General features: G+C 43.0%; 2 protein-coding genes across 2 annotated transcripts in view; one reads left to right on the forward strand and one right to left on the reverse strand.

Annotated features, from left to right (window-relative positions):
- The window catches only part of LOC117751533 (zinc finger CCCH domain-containing protein 13-like), a 19,887-nt gene extending 8,005 nt beyond the window's left edge, over positions 1–11,882 (reverse strand). Inside the window, exon 1 of the mRNA XM_034563450.1 lies at positions 11,835–11,882. The gene's annotated coding sequence lies outside the window, so the exon portion shown is untranslated. The remainder of the gene's footprint in view (positions 1–11,834) is intronic.
- rin3 (Ras and Rab interactor 3) lies at positions 9,048–25,960 on the forward strand. The gene is given in 17 exon segments (XM_034562968.1): positions 9,048–9,635; positions 13,657–14,281; positions 14,756–14,867; positions 15,066–15,138; positions 15,378–15,469; positions 15,735–16,788; positions 20,601–20,781; positions 20,902–21,073; positions 21,636–21,757; positions 21,895–22,087; positions 22,972–23,025; positions 23,028–23,083; positions 23,085–23,097; positions 23,201–23,331; positions 23,333–23,371; positions 24,031–24,145; positions 25,128–25,960. Coding segments are annotated over 17 exon segments (3,366 nt in total). The 5' UTR covers positions 9,048–9,600; the 3' UTR covers positions 25,427–25,960.
- The last annotated feature ends 1,117 nt before the right edge of the window (positions 25,961–27,077 follow it).

The following is a 27,077-nucleotide window of genomic DNA, read 5'->3' on the forward strand; positions in this document are numbered from 1 at the left end:
AGTGGATGCAGCATTGAATCCAGTCAAAGCTTCTCCTCTCATTCTGGCTGTGTTTGTTGATTTCCATTGTCTGTCTGTGGAAAACAAAGCAAACAACAAAAGATCTGTATGGGAGACAGCTTGAAAAAGTCTCTCTATGAATATTAATGTAGGTGTATAGTAGCATCAGTATATTCAAGATATTAGTTAACAATCACTGATATCATTACATGTCCAATTGAAGGGGTTGGCACTAATTTAAAAAACAAAACTCAGATTACATTTCACTGTCAATCAACCTGGGAAAACTATTGTATAATGTCCTCAAATATGAGAACGTAACCCTGATGATGTCATCAGAGTCATCTCAAAGTCTTGTTACAAACTTTAAATGGGAGGTTTGATCGAACAAGGAGGGTCGACAAAAAGACTATTAAGATGCATTATGTGAATTATATGATCCAGTGTTGTTTGGAGCCTGACCCATATTACGGAGTAAAAGTAGCAAACCAATTCCTCAGTCTATTGATTAGTATCTCGTTATTTGTATAGTATATATCTCAATATTAATATTGAGTTTCAGAATCACTTATCCTAAATAATGCAATGAGGTCAAACAGCACTATGAACTCCATCCATCAGTGAGTTACCAATAATGCTGAAGGGTGAAGCCTTGTGCTGATTGGGGGAGAACCACGTGGATTTTTTAAATTGTTTCTTTTAAACCTTTTTGGACTCAAACGGCATTCACTTTTTGTCATTGGAAGTGAAGCCATCACTTCAAAAGTGCCCAACTGTATGCTTCCAGAGACAGAACTGTAGCCCTAGGACATATTACATATCACTTAGTAGGTAAGACAATATACCATTTTTTAAAAAGGATGAGTTTAAAACCAAGCCCCTATTAGCAAATCCCTTTGGTCTTGTAGAAGTTATATTTAAGAACATATAACATACCAGCTGAAGTTGAAAGGGTTAGAAAAACTGTCCACAGTCAACACAACAAATGATTACAATAAAAACCTCAAACAAGTCAGCAAGCATTTTTAATTTGGAAAGATGCAAATACGACAGCCTGCACCAAGCAGCCTTAAAGCACCATGCAAATGTGGTGCCAAAAATAAAGTCAAGGTGACGTCAATATTCCCTCAAAGCTGTTCCCTCCATCAATACGAGAAATCAGAAGCTGAATGACAACATGTCATCGTACGACATTGTGGCAATTTGGTGAGATGCATTCCTGCTTTAGATATCAGACTGGTTCATCTACAGCTGTGAGCCCCTAACGCCATAACAACAGTACTTAGTCAAATGATTAACTCCAAGCATTAGCTGACAGGAACACACACACACACACACACACACACACACACACACACACACACACAACCTTGTAATGGCACTGACTAAATTAACCAGTTGAGAGGGGAATAAAAGTTGAAAGAGGAATGAAAAATAAATTACTTGTTCAAAAACTCCATTGAGTTATTTTTCTCACATAAAGAGAAGAACAGATTGACATTCACTTATCAGAAAAAAAATCATCTTTAGAATGCTTTCCGCTACAGTGCTGAAGTATCCACACTGATATCCATCCCAAATGTAGTATCAAAGAGTCACAACTGTCTAATTTGCATGTATTAGTGATGCCTTCCTCACAAATTAGTTAAGCTCCATCAAAGGAGCCTATTGATAGTTGAGAATCATTCCTGGTCTCTCTATCTCGTTCCCTATCTTTTCAACGTGCCTTCGTTCTTCAGCATCCTCTCTCCCCTCTCCTTAGCTCTCTCTCTCTTTCATCACTGCCGCTGCCACCTGCTTTACCCCCCCCCCCCCCCCCCCCGAATCAATAGAAAAGCCAGAACCTTATCAACATGGTCACAGTCATTAAAAGGCTTCAGTCAATCCAATCCGTCGATCTCAGTCCCATCCTGTTAGCGTCTTGTCATTCTGTCTCAAATCGGCGTCCTCATTTGTTTTTCTTACCGGCATCTCTGCCCCTGTCGTCTCTCTCTCTCTCTTTCTCTCCCTCTCCCTCTCTCTCTCTCTTTATCTTTGCCGTTTTTCGCTTTTTTCCTGACGTTTGTCTCCCTCTCTCTCCCCCTCTTTCTCTCCCCTCTCGCTCTCTCTCTCTCTACTGTGAATCATGCCTTCTGTCAGAGGAAGGTTTTTTTGACAAGCTCTCTCTCTGCCAACCAACACACCAACGCAAACCCTCCTCCTCCTCCTCCTCTGCCTTTCACTCTCTCTCCCTTCTCGCTTTTCTTCTCCACAATTTAGCCTGCCTCCACCTCTCGTTCTTCTCCATCTATCTATCCATCTCTCTCTCTCTCCTCCCATCTACACTCCACACAGCTTTGGGGCTTTAAGAGCTTTGGAGCTGTAAAGAGACCAACTTCTCCTCTGTAGCTGCTTTTCTTTTCTCTCTTCCTCCATCTCATCACTCACTCCTCATCTCACTGTGTTGCTACCTTTCTATCCCCCCCCCCCCCCCCCCCCTCCTGGATTTAGTTTGACCTGAGTTTGTTCACTTGGGAAATCATCACCATCAGACATTTTGGAAATGAGGTAACGAAGGAGAAGAGGAATGAAGGAAGGATCTATTTATCCATCTATTTATCCATCTATCCATGTTTCAGTCTCCCACACACACTTTTCTTCTCTGGCTCTCTCCATCCCTCTTGTAGCCCTCTCAGTTTGCCCTCTACCTCCCACTCTTCACCTCAGCGCTAATGCAACACGCAGCACTGTGGAGGCGGCAGGGAGAGTGAGAGAGACAGAGGAAGAAAGAGCAACAATGGGCATTCACATATACCGTGCAGTGCAATGTAAGCAGCGCCGTCATCAGCAACATCATGTCACCACGCACGGCTGTGGCGAAGAACGGGTTATGTTTTTAATCGTTAAGAGATGTTACTGTGATGCAATCATAATGCACCTTTATGGTTACATTTGGTGCAAACAGAAGAGGAAGAACAGACTTTCTAGCAATGAGTGCCACTTACAAAAACACAAACTTCAACATTCTAAGGAAGGTGTGCTGCCCACATAGTTTGATGGAAACGTGTAGAGATTAATCTCTTGGAAATCCAGTAAACCATAGCAGAAAACACAATATCTTCGATCATTTAAATGACTGAACAACCATGACAACTGGGAAGCTGCATCCTCTGAGGAAGCAGCTCCAGCTACTAAGTGGTTCTTCTTCACTGCAATGTCTGCTCTCTTCAAAAGCAACCTCGTGACAGACAATCATCATTATATGTGTTGGCTAATGTTGGCCATGTTGTATTATTTCAAAATCCTATTCAGGAATATCAGAGCTTTGTAAGAGGATGAATTGTGCAAAATGTGAGCGTCAGTCATCATATTGCTGTTACACCACCTCTAATACACATTTCTATGCTTTTTTTATTTGCAGGATTGCTCGTCTTGTGGTAATTGTGCATGTGTTTTCTAAATTTGGGTTCAGAATAGGTTTATGAGTTTTATGAAAATGATTAAAAAGAAAACAAAAATAATAGGTTTGGAATTTGTTCCAATCTCTCAAAGTTTAAGATTTGTGAGCTGAAACTTGAATTGGCCACATGGTGGTGATATTTCATCCACATCTGCAACAAAGATTAATCCAATACATTGTGGACAATCAAATGCCACTGAAATATTTTAACTAGTGAGCCACTTTAACTATCCTGCTAACTAAGATTAAAAAACAACAACAAGGTTCCTTAATGATTAATATAAACGATGATATTGATGATGAAAAGGATGAGTATGAGTATTATACTTATTTAGGTTTGCTAATCAGAGTTATAACAACAAAGGTGTTACATGTGTCAGAAAGTCTGTACGGACAATATGCATTCAAATGATTTAAATAAAATTGAATAAACACAGGGAAATACTATGAAAATACTACGAGACGTCTAAAACTCCTGGGTTTCAAGTGCAAGCTGTACCTCGGTCAAATTGGACGAGTCGTTTCCATGACGTTTCGTCTGATTGACAGAGACGAAGACTGACTCACACTCCCCTTTAGTATGCTTGTTCGCTATGTGAGCTCAACTGGTATTAACTCTGAGTGTGTGTGTGGTGTGTGTGTGTGTGTGTGTGTGTGTGTGTGTGTGTGTGTGTGTGTGAAAAAGACAGACAGGAGATAGAGAGAGGCAAGCAGAGACAGGGAGAAAGATCTCAGTCAACACCCTGAATTGTCTGAAAGAAAAGCAGTGAAATCTGTGGCTGTGATTTTGTTCCTTTCCAGACTGCACAGCCTGGTGTGTCTACACCGGGCAGCTGAGCATGTTGTGCTTGATAAGACCAGCAGCTGTGAGAAGATGAAGCCTCACAGTTAGTATTTCTTACTGGTTCTCAAGGTCTATTTTGCCATTGAGGGTAAATGTTTGACCGTAAGCTCACGCCTTGTTCACACCAAACGCCAATAACATTTTCTCCTTGCATTACTTCAGCGAGTTTGACACCAAACGGAACGAACCTTTGCCCTGAGTTACTTTGAATCATTAATGTTCATTTGCGTCACTACGCGATAAGCGGCAGAGAGGATCTCCATGTCGATTCCAACAAGGTTTTGTCAACCATGTAATAACCAACACTGTTGCTTTTAATTCAATTCAATTCAGTTTATTTTGTATAGCCCAATATCACAAATTACTAATTTGCCTCAGAGGGCTTTAAAATCTGTACACATACGACATCTCTGACCTTTGACCTCACATCGGATCAGGAAAAATTCCCAAAAAATAACCTTTCACAGGGAAAAAAGGGAAGAAACCTTCAGGAGAACAACAGAGGAGGATCCCTCTCCCCGGATGGACAGATGCAATAGATGTCATGTGTACAGAATGAACAGCATTTACAAAGTTACATAAACACATTACATGAATATGACAATGTATGAATGGAACTCCAATCCATGAAACAGAAGGAGGTAGAGAGGAGGGGGGGCGAGGCGCATCAGCAGGGGCCATGGCAGGAGGCCGGCTCACCAGGCATCAGACACCTCCAGGTCCAATGGACCCTATGAGACGTGAAGTCACAACGACTCCGGGGAGGAAGCAGAGTTAATAAGGTGCAATGGAGAGATGTAAATTCATCCATAAGGAGAGAGAGAAGAGGAGATAGGTGCTCAGTGTATCCTAAAACATCCCCCAGCAGCCTATAAGCCTATAGCAGCATATCAAGAGGCTGGACCAGGGCAAACCTGATTCAACCCTAACTATAAGCACTATTAAAGAGGAAAGTCTTAAGTCTACTCTTAAATGAGGTGACTGTGTCTGCCTCCCGGACTGAAAGTGGAAGCTGGTTCCATAAAAGAGGAGCTTGATAACTGAAGGCTCTTGCTCCCATCCTACTTTTTAGGACTCTGGGAACCACAAGTAGCCCCGCATTTAGTGAGCGCAGCTCTCTAGTGGGGCAATATGGTACTACAAGCTCCTTAAGATATGATGGTGCATCACCAATCAAGGCTTTGTAGGTGAGGAGAAGAATTTTAAATGTGATTATTGATTGTACAGGGAGCCAGTGCAGAGCAGCTAATACAGGAGTCATGTGATCTCTTTTCTTAGTTTTTGTGAGTACACGAGCTGCAGCATTCTGGATCAACTGGAGGGATTTAAGAGACTTATTAGAGCAGCCTGATAATAAGGAATTGCAGTAATCTAGTCTGGAAGTAACAAATGCGTGAACCAACTTTTCTGCATCTTTTTGGGACAAGATGTGCCTAATTTTTGAAATGTTACGTAGATGAAAAAATGCAATCCTTGAGATTTGCTTAGTCCCGTTCAAAGATAATGCCGAGATTCTTTACAGTGGTGTTGGATGCCAGGGCAATGCCATCTAGATAAACCACATCACCAGATAATTGATCTCTGAGGTGTTCAGGGCCCAGTAAAATAACTTCAGTTTTGTCTGAGTTTAACATCAGGAAGTTGGAGGTCATCCAAGTTTTTATGTCTTTGAGATATTCTTGAATTTTAGCGAGCTTGTTGGTCTCCTCTGGTTTGATCGATAGATATAATTGAGTATCGTCTGCATAGCAATGAAAGTTTATGGAGTGTGCTTTGTAGCTACATATTGTCGAAGTCCCAGCTATGTCCGGAAACCAAACAAAGCTGTTGTGTCGAGGTTCATTACATCTTCCAGAGGTGCCCGTCTTCACTGCATCCAGCAAGCGGTATGAAGGGTTCGGGTTTCATTACAGACCAAAAAGATGCCGAAATAACTCCGTTATGATACCGATTTGTAAAAGGTCTGAATTCATGCATCCATAAAAAGCTTGTTTTCGGAATGCAGTATGGCTCGATCAGGGCTCGGCTATGCTAAGATTGTAGCTGCTCCAGCAACACTCAAAATGATCATCTGCATAAATATGGACGTTTTTGTTTCTAACAGTACAGAGCTTAAAGTACACAATAACAGTTTATATTTGTATGGGCAACCTTGTTTGCCTTTACAGTCTCTCTCGAATTTATGTCCATTAAGTCTATTTTTCCATTTTCTGCCAGCCTGTCCTCAGTGTGAATTCAATTCAGTTTATTTACAATCTCACATCGGATCAGGAACCCCGCCCACACACAAAAAAAAATGCAGATAATCTAAATAAGAAAGGTCAAGAAAAAAGAAATATACACATTTCATTAGCATGTAAGAAGGGAAAGGTTGTCAAGAGTCCGTGTTGTGAGGATTCATCTCTGTCTTGTACATAACACATTTCAGTATCGTCACGAACCGGGCCGCACAAAATGTTCTGGCTAGGTTCTGGGATCTGGGTATATGCGTATGTGAATGTATATGAATGTATATGGCCTCGTATATCTATATGGCCTTGACTTAATTATCGCCCTCTCCAGCACGAAGAAAACCAACACAAGCTTTATGAGCAGAGAGCTGCGCAACTCATTCATTGTTACTCATTTAATACCATCGGGAAAATAATTTTGAAAGACATTCAAATCCCGCAGCCAGCTCCTGGTAAACAAATGAATCACCTGAATCAAATGCTCAGGGTCTATTTCAGCTCCAACAGAAAATGGCGGCTGTATTCAGAAAGCAGATAAAAGACAAAGTACTGGCTAGGAATGTCTTCAGAAGCCCCGCGGCAGGCTTCTGGCACGGCATATAGGGACCTGGAACTGACACAAATAGTGCAGTTAGCTTGCCAAGTAGAGTGGCCATCGAATACAAAGTCTATTGAAATGTGGAACATAGACCGTTTGGAAACAATGACGTCAAGCATGTGATGGCCATTGGCCACCAAAGATGGTGAATGCAACCTAAACAAAGAGACGTTGTGATATGTGTGATATTAGTGAGTGGGTAGAATATTTAGTGGCCAGATTTATTCATACATGTATTTGGTGAAGAAAGCTAGCGTGTAACGTTACAGCAGCGAGAAGTTAGGAGCAAACACTTCACCAGCTGATCCAACTCTGTTATCTGTGGTCATGTTCAGAAGGTCAAACAGCAAGACAGAGACTCGGATCGAGTTTTAGAATTCAGTGGGAGTCAAAATCTTTTAGTAGCTTGCAGCCAAAGTGCCAACACTTGTTATCTGTTATTTTCTGATGACTGGTATCGATCAACAAACTCGCTAAACTGTACGATAAAATATGGTCACTAAATGAAAGACAAGGTTAACATAACACACTGAAAGATAGCCTACAATTCAAATTAGGTCTAATGAAAATAACTAATAAAGGCACTAATTGGCCTTTTAGGATTTGGATGTATTTCCCAGGCCTCCTTTTTTCTTTTTGAAAACGGCCATACTTTAAACATCGTTAGGTTCACAAACAAGGTTATATCTGACAGTATTAAATTCTTGGACGATAAAATACTCTTTCAAAAGAAAATTAGTCGGGGTGTTTGCCAGAAGCTGTTCATGACATACATCTGTGTTGAGTTCAGATGATGGTAACTATGGAGGAGAAAATCTTATTCAATTCAGTTTTTTTTGTACAACCAAAATCACAAATTTGCCTCAGAGGGCTTTACAATCTGTACGCATACGACATCCCTGTCCCAGGACCTCACATCGGACCATCATTTACTAAATGAACATCATGCTGTATTGAAGAAGACTTGAAACTAGACCATAAACTCATGTTTACTGAGGTAATAAATCAAGAGGGAAGTAGAGTCATTTTCTCATAGACTTCTATACAATCAGACTTCTGTTTTGAATCACCCAAGCCAAGGCTGTGGTTGGTTCAGATGTGTTGTGGCTACACCATTGTACCTCGCACTTCTATCATACACTGAGGCAGTCAAGATGAGCATTTTATGAGAACAGTTGTGACCACAGTTATATTTGAATGATCCAGGTTCCATCAACAGTGGTCATGTTTCATGGTGCGTAACGGGCCTTTGTTCTATAATAGTCCACCACCATGACTACTGTAACTATTGTGTGGAAGGAGCTCCCTCCAGTGGTTGCTCACCGCTCGCCACGTTCAGCCGAGCAGACTCCAAGCATGTGCGACCACCTCTGTTTGCACAGGAAGCAGCTGCACAGCTATCACACTTGGCTGCATTGTGAATGCATGGCTGTGTACGTGTGTGTGTGTGTGTGTGTGTGTGTGTGTGTGTGTGTGTGTGTGTGTGTCTTTAACCACAACTGCATGTCCACGCAGACATTAAATGCAAATATAAATGAACAGAAGGGAGCTTGGTGACACAATATTCAGGTTTTTGTTATCAGCTCTGAGTGTTTTAATGCCTGCAAAGTATCAAGTCACTCCTCCGGATTCTGATTCTTCTTGAAAAGCCTCTACAAGTGTCTGGACACTTTACACTGAAAGCTTCACACCAACATACCAGTCCAACCACAAGTGTGAGCTACTTGGTAAAAAAACAGAACTTGTGTCCGCAAATGAGAGACGGTGGGAACCGAAGACAAGACCACTAAAGTTGTGAGTTTTAATTGTGTGTAAAAAAAAAAAAGGGGGAGGTTAGAGAAGGCAGGGAGAGAGGGAAAAGGGAGGGGGGGGGACATCAAGTTGTACATTCCACAGTTTGAACGGGGGAGCATCTGGAAGTCTCTAAAGGAGAGGGGAGGAGGAGGAAAACTGAGAATCTGCTGAATGTAGGCCACATCGACAGACCTCGAGCAGGGCTGCGTTGTGTGTGTGATCCCGTTCGACTACGAGCAGCCGATGACGTCTATTGGAGGATTGCTTCACTTCATGGCTTAAAAAAAAGAAAACAGAAGTAAAGCAAAGTAACAACACTGTCAACAATGGGACCAGAAAGCATGACTGCATGAGAAGGAAGTTGCACGAGAGTCGGGCCTTGGACAAAAAAAAAGAAAAAGAAAGACAGAGACGAGAAGAGAGAGCAGGGGAAGTCTGACCAAAGACTGACGAGCAGCTCAGGAAGTTGAGGCAGAAACGGAGGGGAGGGCTGACAGAGAAGCAGAATTTCCCTTTGCCTTTTTTTCCCCTTATTCAGCCCTGCTCCGATTCAACAGCAGGAAGAAAAGAGGGGTGGGGGGCAGAGGGAAGGCGGAGTTCTTGATGGAGCAGAGAGAGAGAGAGAGAGAGAGAAAGAGAGAGAGAGAGAGAGAGACAGTGACAGAGAGCAGCCGAACAAACATTGTGTGGAAATATGATGGAAGCCAGCGTTGTTTGCAAGGACACAAGGTGAGTGTGTGAGGGGTCTGTGACAGTGTAGCTGGGGGGCAATACAGCGGAGGAACTGTACTCTGTCAAGACCTCGGGATGGGGGGGGGGGGGGGGGGGGGGGTTGTCGTAACTTCCATGGAGGGGAGAGGGGGGGGGGGGGGGGTTGAGAAGTTAGACAGCCAGAGCAGGAAAAACAGATGTGATGACTCACTGACTGATATTGAGGTCAATACATTTTCGCCAAATCAGAGTTCTGCGACATAACTTGCACCCGAGACGGGAGTAACCATTTTGTTCTTGACATTTGGAGCTTGTTTCATTTGGGGGAATAAGAGTAGTTGAAAGTTGTCAGTGACCTCCTGAAAAGGGAAGATCAGCCGGAAGTTTGAATGTCTTTAAACTTCAGACTATGTTTTTGTTGATTGTGTGATTTAGGATTCCTTTCTAGTAGATTATTAACAGTTGGACTTTGGGACAGTTAACGCGTTGAGGCTGCTGCGATTATATTTCCTTCTTTATGAATAAGGTTATTAAACAAGAACAATGACATTTTCGAAATCTATTTGGTGAAAGAGCTCGTGCCAGGATTGTGTTGCTTTTTTTGTTGTACTTTTATCGGAATGTGATTATCCGAAAGGTCATGTTAGGTCAAGCAAAGGTCTGGGGTGGATGAGGCATTCAGATCCCTTACTTTAAAGTTCTGTAGTATAAAAATACTCAAGTAATAGAAAAATGTCACTTTAGTAATAGCACTAAAGTATTATTAGCAAACTGTACTTCTAAATAAAAGTAATGCAGAATGATTTCCTTTTGAATGTTTAATAATGATCATAAGTAGCTTTTTGTTGCTGTTGTTGCTGGAAAAGGCATATATTTTTTTGCTATAAAGATCTAATTTTGTAATGAATCTTGAAAGTAACTAAAGTTGACAAATAAATGGAGTGGAGTAAAAAGTACAATTTGTCTTTGAATTGAAGTAGAACTGAAGTATAAAGTAGTAGTTTGAAATAGTCACGTAATATCAACTCCTATATCTATAATTTGTACAGAAGGTAATGCACTTAAGTAAAGTGATGGCGACTTATCCAAAGGATTGCAAAGAAAGCTCAAATCACACATTGAAAACAATTGCTTGTTGACTCTTTGGGTCCATTTGAATATATTATTTCTAACATCTTCCTGACTATAACAATAAGCGCTAAATATAAGAGTATGATGTCACCAAGTGGCAATGAAGTCCAATACAGTGTGTTCCAGGATGAGTGTGCTGAGGGTTTCACAACAGAGAACATTTAGCTGACCTAAAGCTGATTCTGCCCCTTTCCTGTGAGCGAGTGTGACGTCTACAGACATGTGATTTCCTCAGATTGGCCGGATATTCCTTTTCCATTCACAGACGAGTGATCTGACTCAAACCAGGATTCTGTGTGGCTTCAAGAGATATCCAGTGGTTCAAGCAATAAATAGTTCGAAGAAGGCAGATCTTAAGTAGGACGCCAACTCAAATATCTGGTCGTTTCAAGGGTTGGTTCACCCAGATGACATAAAAACACATCATCTCACGTACCTTGTGTGGTTTCTATACATCCAGAAAGTTCCTGTTTAATTTGCTCAGGTGTTGAGATTTCTGACAAATTTGTTTGTGATGTTTTTAAAAAAAAGAAATTATTTAGTTGAACCTTTATTAAAAAAAAAAAAATTCTAAAAGAGCTATGGTCCATTAATAGTCGACTCCATAAGGGTTCTTTCCTGTGTTTTTCAAATGGAAATGCCCACTCAGCTGTAAGCTAGTCAGTAAGGTTGTACAAAAAAACGGGAACACTAGCAATATCTGAGTCAAAGGTAGATTTCGAAATAACTGAAAGAGTTAGTTTGGATTCATTAAAGTAGGTTTGTATGTATGCTCCCCTGTTCTGTGAGTTAAAATTACAGGTTTTTTTTTTTTTCAATAGTCATGTTGCTCTGAAGAGAGCGATATAATGGTTTTAGTTACCGCTTACCGGAAATGCTGCCGGACGGCGAGGTAAAGCAGACGAGGACAGCAGAAACACAAATATTAGTAACCTAAAGAGAAGACCCACCTTAAAAATCTGTTAAAGTGTACTCTATATTTAGAATATTTTCACCACTTTAACTTGCCATCAGACAGTTTTTTCCAACTGGGAACTGAAGGCGTTATATATCGCACTCTGCAAATTGAATTGACAAAAAACGTACCCGGTTGTGCTCAGGGTCGTCCTTCAATCAGAGGATCGGTGGTTCGATCCCCGGCTCCACTAGTCCATGTCAATGTGTCCTTGGAGCAAGACACTTAACCCCAAATTGCTCCTGGAGCTGTGCCTATGGGGTTTGAATGAGTGTGGATGTTAGTTAGTCCTGATGGGCAGGTGGCTCCTCCCATCAGTGTATGAATGGGTATGAATGGGTGAATGATGTCATGTAGTATTAAAGTGCTTTGAGTGGTCGGAAGACTAGAAAAGCGCCGTACAAGTACAGGTCCAGAAAGAACATCCAGCGTCCTCCCGGGTCCAAAGTCCAAACTTCAGAAGTACACAAGTCTGTACTTGGCGTAGGCCTGATTGGTATTGAGAAGCTCGGCCTTGAAAAGCTTGACACAAGTATGGTGCATTTACCATTTACCTCTCAGAATGAGTTGCTGGTCTACCGCTGCATCAATTAAATCACTTTTTTGTGTTACTGTGTGACTTACAGATCTAACTATATTTCAAAGGTCAACATTCACTGTATATCTTCTTCACGCTTGAGATGGGGTACTGTGATTTGTGCTAGCTAACGCTACAAAAGGAGAAGTAAGCACTCTGAACAGAACTGGAGGCCACTGTATGAAATCTAAAATGGGGTGAAAGCATCAGACCTTGGGGATGGTCTTCTCTGCCACCTGAAGGCAAAGTAGAGTTAGTCGATTGCTGGTTGTTTTACGTGACTGACAATGCAGCAAAGAGTATGAATTATAAATATCAACATGACATTATTGTGAAAGTACCCTAATCGAGTTAAGCCACGTAACCACACTGCTTCCTATTGCAATAGCGGCGTTGCACTTGACCCTCTTCTACAGACAATTGTGTTGTTTTCCATCCCCCTAACATATACGTATAGATACTGTGTATACCAATGGGATACGATACAATTCACCCCTTATACGATTTCAGACGATTCAATGCGATACCGTGCAAATGGACATGATGCAATACAATTCCGTGAGGAGCAGGGCATTTTATTTTATTTCTTTGGTTCTTCTTAGGCAAACAGCAAATCATAAATCAATTTTTTTTTTAAATGTGTTTATCTAGTACTGCAATTCAGTACGCATCTCATTTCTGCACTTAAACACTTGGCATTTCCACAAACACGTCCGTCACAAGTCTTTGTTGTGAAAAAACAAAGACACTGGAGAACGCCACTGGATTTTGTCTAGTGAGCTGAGGAAGTCATAAAATAACTAACCGTCAAAAGAGTGGACAACCAAGACGTTTCACAAACCAATCACAAGGTGGCAGAGACCAAAAACATACACAGATCAACCTGAATCTAGGGGGTCTGCAACAACTGCAAAAAACACATCAAAGAGCCACACTGTTGCACTGGGTGACATCTTTCTTTAAACAATGAACACACACACACACACACACACACACACTGTAGTGAGTTTGGACCCTGAAGACAAAAATACTCAGGAACACGTGCAAATTTATCTGAAAACGCCTCCTTCCTGTTTGACTGATGTTAATCTAACACCTCAAATTTAGATTGCATTGCAACAGCAGACTGTCTTTCTGTTTTGTGCCATAAAGCAAAACACTGCAGCAGATTCCTCAAAGCAAATGGATGGCCCTCGGCCCTCCCAACAACGGTTTCAGTTATTCCCAGTGATGAAACACATCATGTGTCACGGGGTGAGCTTCAACTGTCACTTCAGTGGTACCGGATGCTCCTTTCTGGAGGCAAACTGAAGCAGAGACGAGATATAAACAAATTACTTCCTTCCCTGACCTTTAGCCTTTTTTCTCCTTCACAGCCACGCAAGCCCTCTGACAGGATCACTTGACACTCCATCCATCCCCTCTCCGGCCTCCGTCCCTCCATCTTCTCCCCTCTCTCCACCCTCCCTGCCCTCCTCCAACCCTCCGGTCCGGCCATGTCGACCCAAACCGCCCCCTCCTGCAGCGAAGCCCTCCCAGCTCCCGTCGTGTCCTCCTCTACCTGCGTCAACTCCTCCGACCCTTCCTGCCGCTCAACCCCCCGTCTCCAAACCCCCTCCTCCTCCCATCTCCAAACCTCCTCCCCCCCTCTCCTCCGTTCCTCCCCCTCTCTCCCACAACCCTCCTCCCCTCTCTCTGCCTACCCCTCTCTCCCCAACTCCCCTCTCTCCCCTGCTTTCTCTGCAGCCAACTGTCTCCTTTGATGATACTCCCTCCTTAACTCCTCTTCCCGCGCCACTGTTGCCAGCAATCCCATCCCCATCCTCCTCATCTCCTCCTCCTCCTCCTCCTCCTCCTCCTACCCCTGTTATCCCACCATCACCTCCAACTCCTCCATTGCTGAGTCCTATAGATCGGCTGGTTGCAAGTGTCTCCGTATGGCAGCCAAAAGGACTCAGCCAAGACCAAACCACGAGTATAATGGAGAAAGAGATGGCTGGGGTGAGACACACGCACACATACATTTACACATCGTTCAACTTGAATTTTGAATTAGAGCTTGTATTAATACCTCTCTTGGTTTTCGATATCTTCTGACAATCCACTGGAAGGCTTTAGCTTGTTGCACTAAAGAATCTCAAGCTTATACTGCTAATGAATTGGAAGTTTGACAACTAAACACTGTCTCAGTTTCCTCTAAAGACAGATTCTTTTCCAGGACTCATCCTATGAATCTACAGTTACACGTCGTTTTATATATGGAAACTATGGGACGTGTGAGAATACCAGCTTTTGAAACCCATATTGGTGGAACTGTAATTGCTGTTGTCAGCTTGTGCTATAGAAAAAAGTGATACGATATATCTGAAATTGTTGTCACAAAACATACTGTATCTGTTTGTGCACATACTTGATTCAGCACTTTTCAGTACATGTTCTCCATTCTGAGCTCAGAGTTGTAACCCCATGTCGCAGGCGTTCCTGGTTCACGGCACAGAGGACAAGGCCAGGACGCTGTCAGTACGCCTGCCTGATGAGCAGGGGGCGCCGCCGGTACACGACCTGATGGTCAAACAGCACAAGGCGTGTACGTGTTACACACTCATACAAAGAGCTGCTCTGGAAATACAAAATGCATATAAATATATATATATATATATATATATATATATATATATATATATATTTATATATATATATATATATATATATATATATATATGCGTGGCGGAGCACTGACTGCAGAGTAGTTGGTGATTCACTCTGAATATGTTTTCTGTCACAGTTCTCCACTTAGATGGTTCCTCCTTGATGTTTGATGACCTCTTCAAACTGATCTCGTTCTACTGTAGCAGCAGGTCACACATACTTGCACACACACACACACACACACACACACACACACACACACACACACACACACATATATATATATATAGAGAGAGAGAGATATATACACACATTACCACCATAGAAATTCTATGAAACACATCTACATACACACACACCGACTGTGTAATGTCATACTATCAAACTCCCTGCTTACACTAAATGCTGCTTTTCTTTCTTCTTTTTTACTATCAAATCGACCCAATAGAGACATTCTGACCATCCCACTGAGATTACCCAGCGCTATTACCACAGCAACTAAGAGAGAGGAGCTGGAGGTCATCTCTGCTAAGGGTGCAGGTAAATATATCAATGTCATTAGCACATTAAAGTTAGGTCAATGCTGCAGCAAAGAGCTGGAAACGACAATGGAAGATAGAAGATAAAAGAACTTGCATCAATACAGCTACTCAGCAGAAATGAAAATGTTGAAATACAAATATATGTGATATATAATGACAACACGTATGAACATATACAGACACAGAATGTATGTAATACATTCTGTGTCTGTATATGTCTGATAAAAGACATTTTATTTTGACACCGACTGCATGTGTTGTAGATTTCTGGATGTCCGATCTGAACCAGCCGGCAAAGGACCAGGACCTGGCTTTGGATCAGAACGACAACAGACTGTACTTGTATGTCAACCCAGTCACCGTGGAGGGGAGCGCCAACAAAGACCGAAACTACTCCACTACCTCCAAACTTGATATAGTCACAGCTCAAAACCTTACCTCCTCCCTGCAGAATGGAGAAGTCCCACAGAAGATCAGCACAGAAGTCAATGGTCAGGCCAAAACCACGCCCGCCCAGGACATTAAATACAAGCGCCCACCACCACGACCCCCCAGCCTGGGCACAGGGTCTGGGATGGGCCTCCTCTTCTCCTCTCCCCCCTCCCTTCACACTTCACCTCCAGCAGCTGAGAGAAATGAGGAAGGAAGGGGTGGAACGGGCGAGAAAGAAGAGAGGAAGACAATGTCCACATCACTCACGCCATCGAGGCCTCCTGTTCCCCTGCAGAGCAGAGCTGCTCCCCGGCTACCTCCTGCTCCTCTCCGTCGCACCTCCTCCAGGAGAAGCACTGACCGAGAGGTGGGAGAGGGGACGGAGAGAGAGAAGGGACAAAATCCTGCAAAGATAACTGAAAGAGAGGTGGGAGGGGAGGGAAGTAAATCAGGTCAACTGGATGAGGGAGTTGAACAACAGAACTGTAGCCAGCGTCAAGAGAGTGAGGTAATAAAGGACAGAGGAAACATAGTGAGAGAGGATGAGAAAGAGGAAAAAGAGGTGAAAATGGATAAAGAGGAGCTCAAACAAAAATCCAGCTCCCACTGTGCGCCATTAGTGAAGAAACCGTCCCGTCCAGTCCCTCCGCCGAGGAGGAAAACGTGTTCCCCGGATGCACCTGTGTGCCCCAACCAGGCGGGAGGAGGATCAGCCAATCAGACTGCTGGGATTAGAGTGCCCCCTCCCTCACCGGCGAGGCGTCCAGATGTGTCTTTGTACTCACCACAGGGGGGTACTGTGCTGGTGACCGATCCTGACTCCTGCTCCACCAGCAGCACAGAAGAAGACGGCGAGCCGAACCAGGAACAGGAGCCAAACCACAAGTAGGTCTGGGCCGGCTAGCCCTGGGCTCTGTTCAAAATCACATACCAACCTCCTGTTCATACTTAATTACTATTCATACTTACCTAGTATTCATACTAATCTACTATTGATACTAATCTACTATTGTTACTAACCTACTATTCATACTTTCCTAGTATTCATACTAATCTACCATTCATACTTACCTACTATTCATACTAATCTACTATTGTTACTAACCTACTATTCATACTTACCTAGTATTCATACTTAGCTACTATTCATACTTACCTAGTATTCATACTAATCTACCATTCATACTTACCTACTATTCATACAAACCTACTATTGATACTAACCTACTATTCATACTTACTTACTATTCATACTTACTTAATAGTCATACTTACCTACTATTCATACTAATCTACTAGTCATACTAATCTACTATTCATACTTACCTACTATTTGTACTAATCTACTATTCATACTAATCTACTATTCATACTTACCTACTATTTGTACTAATCTACTATTCATACTAATCTACTATTAATACTTACCTACCATTTATACTTACCTACTATTAATAATTACCTACTAGTCATACAATCTACTAATCATACGTATCTACTATTCATACTAATCTACTATTCATACTCATATAATAATATATAATATTACAATAGATATTTAACACTAAGGATAATCATTTTAATTTTCCTTAAAAGAATAACATAGTGGATTTACATGTGTGATTAGAAGATATCTCGTACTGGTAATGTGATCGTTACAGTCGTTGTGATGAGAAGACGTATTGCTTTAGTGTGAACTGTCAGCTGATAATGGCATAGTAGGCAGTATGCAGTACATACTGATTGATTATGTACACAGTACTGTATGCTACTGTAGAATGTGATTTAGAACACGTCCCTGGTTAAATTGACTCCTTTAGTTACTGGTTGCAGGCCTGTCAAGCTGTCCATCCTCACACTGCACATATATTAGGTCAGAGACAGTTCTCTGTACCTGTGTCACATGGGTTTTACCACTAGAAGACTACCACTAGGAGACTTCCACTAGGAGACTACCACTAGGAGACTTCCACTGGAAGACTACCACTAGAAGACTACCACTGGAAGACTACCACTAGGAGACTTCCACTGGAAGACTACCACTAGAAGACTACCACTAGGAGACTACCACTGGAAGACTACCACTAGGAGACTACCACTGGAAGACTACCACTAGAAGACTACCACTGGAAGACTACCACTAGGAGACTTCCACTAGGAGACTACCACTAGGAGACTTCCACTGGAAGACTACCACTAGAAGACTACCACTAGGAGACTTCCACTGGAAGACTACCACTAGATGACTACCACTAGGAGACTTCCACTGGAAGGCTACCACTAGAAGACTACCACTAGGAGACTTCCACTGGAAGATGACCACTAGAAGACTACCACTAGGAGACTTCCACTGGAAGGCTACCACTAGAAGACTACCACTAGGAGACTTCCACTGGAAGACTACCACTAGAAGACTACCACTAGAAGACTACCACTAAGAGACTACCACTAGGAGACTTCCTAAATTGACTCCTTTAGTTACTGGTTGCAGGCCTGTCAAGCTGTCCATCCTCACACTGCACATATATTAGGTCAGAGACAGTTCTCTGTACCTGTGTCACATGGGTTTTACCACTAGGAGACTTCCACTAGGAGACTACCACTAGGAGACATCCACTGGAAGACTACCACTAGAAGACTACCACTGGAAGACTACCACTAGGAGACTTCCACTGGAAGACTACCACTAGAAGACTACCACTAGGAGACTACCACTGGAAGACTACCACTAGGAGACTACCACTGGAAGACTACCACTAGAAGACTACCACTGGAAGACTACCACTAGGAGACTTCCACTAGGAGACTACCACTAGGAGACTTCCACTGGAAGACTACCACTAGAAGACTACCACTAGGAGACTTCCACTGGAAGGCTACCACTAGAAGACTACCACTAGGAGACTTCCACTGGAAGACTACCACTAGAAGACTACCACTAGGAGACTTCCACTGGAAGGCTACCACTAGAAGACTACCACTAGGAGACTTCCACTAGAAGACTACCACTAGAAGACTACCACTAAGAGACTACCACTAGGAGACTACCACTAGAAGACTACCACTAGAAGACTACCACTGGAAGACTACCACTAGAAGACTACCACTAGGAGACTTCCACTGGAAGGCTACCACTAGAAGACTACCACTAGGAGACTTCCACTGGAAGACTACCACTAGAAGACTACCACTAGGAGACTTCCACTGGAAGGCTACCACTAGAAGACGACCACTAGGAGACTACCACTGGAAGACTAGCACTAGAAGACTACCACTAGAAGACTACCACTAAGAGACTACCACTGGGAGACTACCACTGGGAGACTACCACTGGAAGATTACCACTAGAAGACTACCACTAGAAGACTACCACTAGGAGACTACCACTGGAAGACTACCACTAGAATACTACCACTAAGAGACTACCACTGGGAGACTACCACTGGGAGACTACCACTGGAAGACTACCACTGGAAGACTACCACTAGAAGACTACCACTAGGAGACTAACACTAGGAGACTACCACTAGAAGACTACCACTAGGAGACTACCACTGGAAGACTACCACTAGGAGACTACCACTGGGAGACTACCACTGGAAGACTACCACTGGAAGACTACCACTAGAAGACTACCACTAGGAGACTACCACTAGAAGACTACCACTAGGAGACTACCACTGGAAGACTACCACTAGGAGACTACCAAATGTAATGTAATGTAACTACCACTGGGAGACTACCAAATGTAATGTAATGTAACTACCACTGGGAGACTACCACTGGAAGACTACCACTGGAAGACTACCACTAGAAGACTACCACTAGGAGACTACCACTAGAAGACTACCACTAGGAGACTACCACTGGAAGACTACCACTAGGAGACTACCACTGGAAGACTACCACTAGGAGACTACCAAATGTAATGTAATGTAACTACCACTGGGAGACTACCACTGGAAGACTACCACTGGAAGACTACCACTAGAAGACTACCACTAGGAGACTACCACTGGGAGTCTACCACTAGGAGACTACCACTAGAAGACTACCACAAGGAGACTACTGCGAGGAGACTAGCGGCATGTCCTGGGTCTATTCATTCCAATGGGAAAAGGGAACAGAGATTAAGACCTATTTTTTCGCTCCATAGTCACCAGTAAATATTTGAACCATTTTTCCACAAGCCACATATCTTCCGAACAGATTTAACCAACCACCAGTATTATAATGGGAATGAAAAATGTAAGTTCAGAGCCACCGTTTCACCAAGCTGGCTTCATTACGTTTAAACTATCCGTCATCCGTAAGCGCTTAGCCTACTCAGGGAGGCCACTTAAAGTAAATCATAAGATTACCCGGCTACATTCACAGCCCTTAGTACATAGTTAAGTACATAGCAGATTGCACCTGGTTGCTTGCTGTATATTAAGACAGACAGGGACCATGTACAGAGTTGAAATCATCAAACATTCCAAGCTATGCGTACTAATTCATCTGTGTAACACTTCCCAGCACTGACGGTCTTAGACGAGACCCGACTGGACCTCATAATCAATTGGCACCACCATGTTGATCAAAGAACCCAAAGTCACGAGTCAAGCTCGACGGAAACACTGAATCAAACCCCTGTGGTGGAGAGAGTTGACCCACAAGTAGATGGGAGGAAGACTCACTTTATATGTCTCTTCCAGTCGCCCTGCAGAGAGCCGCAGCCCCAAGGCAGCAGTGAGGAGAACCCCCACCACTATTATGTTAGACCGAGCCCGCTACCGCCTGTCCACCGTCCTCACCGGCCTCATCAGCCACTACCGCCGCCTCACACAGCGCCTCGTGGAGCTGGCCAGGGACCCACTGACCTACTTTGGTAACCTGGTGAGTGCACTGAGAGGGGAAAAAGATCCATTTTGGATTTCAACATCCGGCTGATTTGGATATCTCTGGAAGAAGTCTAAAATACAAATGGAATGTTTAGCTTTCGTGTCTTGCATTCAGGTAAAAGAGCACCGTGCATTCACCTTGGAGAATATGTCCAAGCACTCCTCCTCCATGGAGCTGTTGCAGGAGATCAGACAGATGATGACTCAGCTGAAGAGTTACCTGCTGCAGAGCACGGAGCTGCAAGCTATGCTGGAGCCACAGCATCAATATACACAAGACAAACTTGGTAACTTTAAAACCTCTTTCAGTTGAATTCCTAAAGTGTTGTACCAGCTGTATGGGGAATATTGGAAATATGTTATGTCCTTTCTATATTTTACTTCTTTACATTAGCCTGTGAAAAGCCGTTGTGTCATGTCATCTATCTTTGCAAAATCTGAGAAAAAGACCCTGGTGATGTCACAAGGGTCTCAGTTTGGGTCTGTAAACTAGGACATTTATGTGCCACTTTAAAGAGCCGGAAGCTTGTTTAAGTACATGTCTTCAGCCCATGATGAGGTGGAAGAGAATACAATTCATTCATTAAAGGCTGTTCAATATTGTCATAACTAGTAACTGTCAATGTATCAATGTAATATAACACCTGTGCTGTCTAATAGAACACAATAGAGCAAACTTGTAGTAGTTGTAGGTTTTGTGAAGCCATTACTTCGTGCTTCGTTTTTGTCAACACGGTTTCACCGAAGGTGTCAATTCAAATACACGGTAATTTTCAAAGGCGTACTTAGCGGGGTTGTTGGAAAGTTAGAAACCGTTTGAAGTAATCATCCATGTGTGTGTCCGTGCAGAGAGCATCGTAGAAGCTGCTCTGTGTAAGAGCGTACTGAAGCCACTGAGGGAGCCAATTTACCAGAGTCTGGAGAGACTGCACACCAACGACGGCAGCCTGAAACAGCTGGCCCAGAACCAGGTAGGGCTGGACAGGATCACTCCTGCAGGAGACGACACACGGCTGCTGTGCAGTGCATTTATATCCATACCCGTAGTAGCAGTTGTGATACTGACGGTCTGTGTGTGTGTGTGTGTTTGTTGTTGTGTGTGTATCAGTCCGGCGTCCTGGGCAGCACCACCACGGCTTTGGGGGTAACCACTGCCGTCCCCGAGGCCTCTGCCATGGAGAAGATCAGCATCAAACTGAACAACCTCCATCTGGAGTATTCCCCCCAGAAAAAGATTGAGCTCATGCTGAAGGCCTGCAAGCTCATCTATGACTCCATGTCTGTCAGCAGTCCAGGTCAGACGGTCATTAACACTTGGACCCCGAATGCTATTCTAATATCACTATTGTTTTGTGACCCCACAAAAAAAAGGAGTAAAACAGGAAATAAACTTGCCACTCACCCTGATGTGTCCCATGGGTTTGTGGACGATGGTGGTGAAGCCTCGCGTTCTGCTTATTGGCCTTAGCCATCTTGGTGATTTGGAGTGACACGAGAGGGTGGAGCGAAGTAAAATCAAACAATGAATAGGACATTTCTAGGTGACCAAAATCAACTTTCATGAACTGAAATATCATTGTGAAAGGGTTTAAGTTGTAAGATTAAAAAAAGACAACTCACAGACCGGAAAACGTCTTGGAAGAGGCCTGTCAATCAAAAGGTAGGCCCACCCTAAAACGTAGTCTACTTTATGGTCCGTTTGATGGACATCATCTAAATGTAATTAATACTATTTATTAGCATTTGTGTCTCATTAAATTAGTTGTTCACACAGTCTGTGTGTACTACTACTACTACTGTCCAACTTCTATCTGTGGACATGTTTCTACAGTCATGTAAGCACAAAATACCAGACTTCCAAACCAAACCCTGCAGTCAAATCGGGTGCGTCGTCATTCCCGGTACCGCCATTTTTTCCATTTTCCATAGTCAATGGATCACTTTTCAGGAAACACGTTTGCTGCTTCCTGCTTGTGTTCCATTAATGTACTTCTTCAAGATGGCATTCACGACAAGCAATTTTGACCACTAGGCGCATCACGTTTTTTCTGGCCTCCTCACGTGCCAACGCCGTTCCTCGGGGTTTGCCCTGTGGTGCCCTCAACTGACTCAAGACAATCTTGAATGAAGGTAAATTCAATGTGCTGTTATGCTGTAATTCCCTGTAATTGTGTGTTTAGGGCGGGCCATGGCGCTGATGACTTCCTGCCTGTAATGATGTACGTCCTGTCCAGAATCAATCTTCTGCTCTGCAGTTGGATGTTGAATACATGATGGAGTTGATGGACCCATCGGTTTGCACTAGGAGAAGGTACCCAATAAATACTTCAAACTAGTTTTCCTTGTTGAGGTGATCTACGTGTATATCACATTATTGATCGTCTGTGTGTGTGTGTGTGTGTGTGTGCGTGTAGGTTCCTATTATCTAACCACCACCTACGGCGCTCTGGAGCACATCAAAACTTTTGACCAGCAGAGAACAGCAACACGGCAGCTCAGCAGAGAGGTTCAGGACTCCATCCACCGCTGGGAGAGACGACGCTCACGCTCTCAACCAGGAACGCATGTCGCAAGGATCTGTGCAGGTACACATACGCACACACAATCATCAACTCAACAATGGCACGCTGTATGATCTGAAAAGGTGAAAGATAATGAGGATTAGTGGTATTTGATGCTGCCAGTATTATAATGTACTGTGGCTCAAAGCACATGGTTCAATTCAATTCAGTTTATTTTGTACAGCCCAAAATCACAAATTACAAATTAGCCTCAGAGGGCGTTACAATCTGTACACATACGACATCCCTGACCTTTGACCTCACATCGGATCAGGATAAACTCCCAAAAAAACTGAAAAAAACCTTTCACAGGGAAAAAAGTGAAGAAACCTTCAGGAGAGCAACAGAGGAGGATCCCTCTCCCCTGGACAGAAGCAATAGATGTCATGTTTACAGATGAACAGCGTTGCAGAGTTACAACACATTCAATGATTATGACAGAAATTATGAATAATGAGTAGTAGGCATGGACCACGATCCAGATAACCACGATCCATTAAACAAAAGGAGGAAGAGAGGAATAAAGAATAAAGAGGAAAACACACTGGTAGATGTGTGACGTGTTGTGCTTGTATTTTGTCAAACAATAAATGCCAGCTGTCTCACACTCCCCTAAAGAAACAAGCGGAGATGTTTCCATACAGATACCTCTCAGTAGCTTCCCCTGTGTTTCTGTTGGGCAGGACTTTCTGACCGTGTGTTGTCCAGAGATTGGAGCCAGTCCAAGAACTCTGGGTGTCCTCCCCACCACCACGATGCAGCAGCTAGCTGAGCAGTGTGCTGCACACTTCGAACAAGGTAAATGTTTTACACTTTCACTTGTTCCAATAAGCAGAATTCAGTTCCCAGCTTTATATAAAAGAGGTGATTATATTGTGTTACTCTCAAATCTCAAAAGACACAGCAATTTGATGATGCACAAGTTGGGGGACTTCCGAGGGACAAATAATAAATAAAAAATAATAACTATCAACACAGATCTAGCAGAGGATGACATATCCTGACTGCAGGATCCCAGATATCCCACAATGCAACTCAGTACATCGTCAGGGTTACGTGACAAAGCTGCTTCAGTCACAGAAGACATTAAAATGATGATGAACTGATTTCACAGGTTGCAGTTCCCTTTTAATTGTTTAAGTATAAGTTAGTCACAGAAATTAACTTATGACCTCACGTATGGTTAGCTAAAGTACATAATTTAAGATAAAGATAAAGAGGTTTTATTGTCATTGTCACAAAGATAGACAATGTACAAGATAGAAATACACAAGGGTAAATAATGTACAAGATAAAAATAGAGGAATAAAAAAAAAAGAAGATAAAATGTGTGTGTTTGTTTTGGTAGTGCAATTGTGTAGTGTCAAGTGTGTCAAGTGTTTCAGTAAGTTAAGTTAGGTAACAAACACACTTACTTGATCCCAAACCATGAGCTCTCAATTAACCTAACCATCTATTTTGATTGCCTAAACCTTGCTTGTTAAACTATTTTAATTGTTATATTACCACGAACACTCAGCTCGAGAGACCATGAGAGTGGTGTTTGAGGTCGCCAGTGTCAAACATTTGTCCTTGACTACTGCAGCGACACATCACGCAACGCATCCTCTTACAGCGGTTCCCATGATATCTTAAAAAAATGTCACCCCTCATTTTTCAAGTCCAGCAACACGTGTCAATTTTGTGGGATATCTAGGAATTACAGCGGATTACTTTTCGCAGCCTGTATCACTACCTCGTTCTCTGGGTAACGTCACGCCTCCTTGTTTCTCTCCCCCAGACTCCTACATGCTCAGTGTGTACATGGATGGCGTTCACCAGCTCCTGGCTCCCACAGAGCTGGCCCTCGGTGTGAAGAACAGTTCCCAACCCGGAGCCTACTGTTTTGTCTACCACCCGATGGACCAACCCGTCCAGCAGCCCGAGCTCGGACGCAGCTGCCCCACTGAGCCGCCTCCAGCTCCCCCTAAGGAAGACTTGACCACAGCTGACCTTGCAGCTGTGGACCCTGTGGAGCCAGAGGTGGAGCCGGAGGTGGAGCCGGAGGCGGAGGTGGAGGAGAGTCTGATTAGCTTGTAGCCGGCCCAGAATCACAGCGGCACCTGCTGTATTACCATGGTAACTACATCACTGTGGCGACGGCATTACTGTGGAGAGTGTTGTTATTGCAGGCCTCACTTGAAATGCTGACTCCTTTCTTCTGAAATTCATTTTAGATGCATCACCTGACTAAAAAGACAAAGACAAAAGAGATCAATGACTGATTGTGTATCTCAACACGGGGTCTGGAACCCCGGAGACTGCAGGAGGAAAGGATTTTATAGAATGTAAAAAATACATGTGCATATATGATCATGTTTTCTACTGTTTCTATGCTATGATACTCAAAGCTACTCTCTCCTATGTTCAAGACTGTCTACAGAGGTGGACTGTGCGTTACTGAACATGGTTTAGAAATTGGTTCTGTAATTTCTGTTGTGGGGGTGGGGTGACAGCTTTATGGACTACAACTTCCAATTTCATTCCAAAGTATCCAAAAAGCATAATTTCATTCCACGTGTGTCTGTATACTAATACGGATTGAATTGTAAATAAACTGGCTTTTACAATTTGCCAATGCTCTTTCTTGTTTAAGCGGACATTTCTAGCCTAAAGGAGTACTCAACTATGTCTTTTCAGTGTATAATATCTCAGGAAGGGTTCCGATGTCAAACAACAATTCACAAATGCTTTATAGATCAGTCATAAAGCCATCAATAAGACCAACTTTTGCGTTGGTCTTCCTGCACAATCAAATGAGACTTTAGGCGACTAGCTAGCCCCACTGGTGTTTGATATCTGTGGGCAAAAACTTTGTTTTCATTTCCAAGTCAATGTGGCCGAGGTCTGATTCATTCAGGTGAATCTTGGAACAATTTTAAACGGCTCTGTGTCGCTGCAGAGCCGGCAGTACAGAAGATAAACGCCGGACGAAGCAACATGACTAGTGTGCGTATGGAGGTATATATATATATATATATATATATATATATATATATATATATATATATATATATTATAATAAGAGTTGCAGAGATCTCTTACAGTTTAGCATTCTGTGTGATCTCAGCTCAGCGTTACGGCTTATCACGATGACAGAAGGGTAGGCTAAACTGTAGCATAACATTTCCTCTCCATCACTGAAATGCTTTGCTGATATTGTAGCTCGCATCACAGTTTGTCTTAGCAGACCGTGGTGATGCCGGGGCTGTCAACAAGCGTTTAACATCGAAATACCACGATTCACTCAAGTTTCTCCAGGATTTGATCATTGATTGAATGCCATTTCAAACAGTTCGGTTTGATGGGAGTTGATGGAGTTTCTGATGAGAATACAGGCGGTATGAGGTGACACTACTTTGTGTGTGACGCTTGTTACCTTAACATCAGTGTGTCACACAGACATTGTTAAGGCCAGCTGCTTCCTGTCTGCAGGTCATTATTTCCAGCAAGAGCCATAATGAGGTACTTAAATGGCAACAAGCTTCCTGTCGGCCGAGAAACCTCCGATTCTCCACCACTTTTGATATTGTTTCCATTCTGGCGAGGTATCAAATACACTTGTGCGAATGGACACATCACATTTTTATTTCATCACTTCCAGTAAAGTGTGAATGTGTTAGTTTGATATACTAACAAGGTGTCTATGTAAAGCAGTAAATCTACAGATGCCTTTAGTCCACAGATGTTC

This window comes from Cyclopterus lumpus, chromosome 22 (assembly GCF_009769545.1).
Source record: "Cyclopterus lumpus isolate fCycLum1 chromosome 22, fCycLum1.pri, whole genome shotgun sequence".
Taxonomy (NCBI): domain Eukaryota; kingdom Metazoa; phylum Chordata; class Actinopteri; order Perciformes; family Cyclopteridae; genus Cyclopterus; species Cyclopterus lumpus.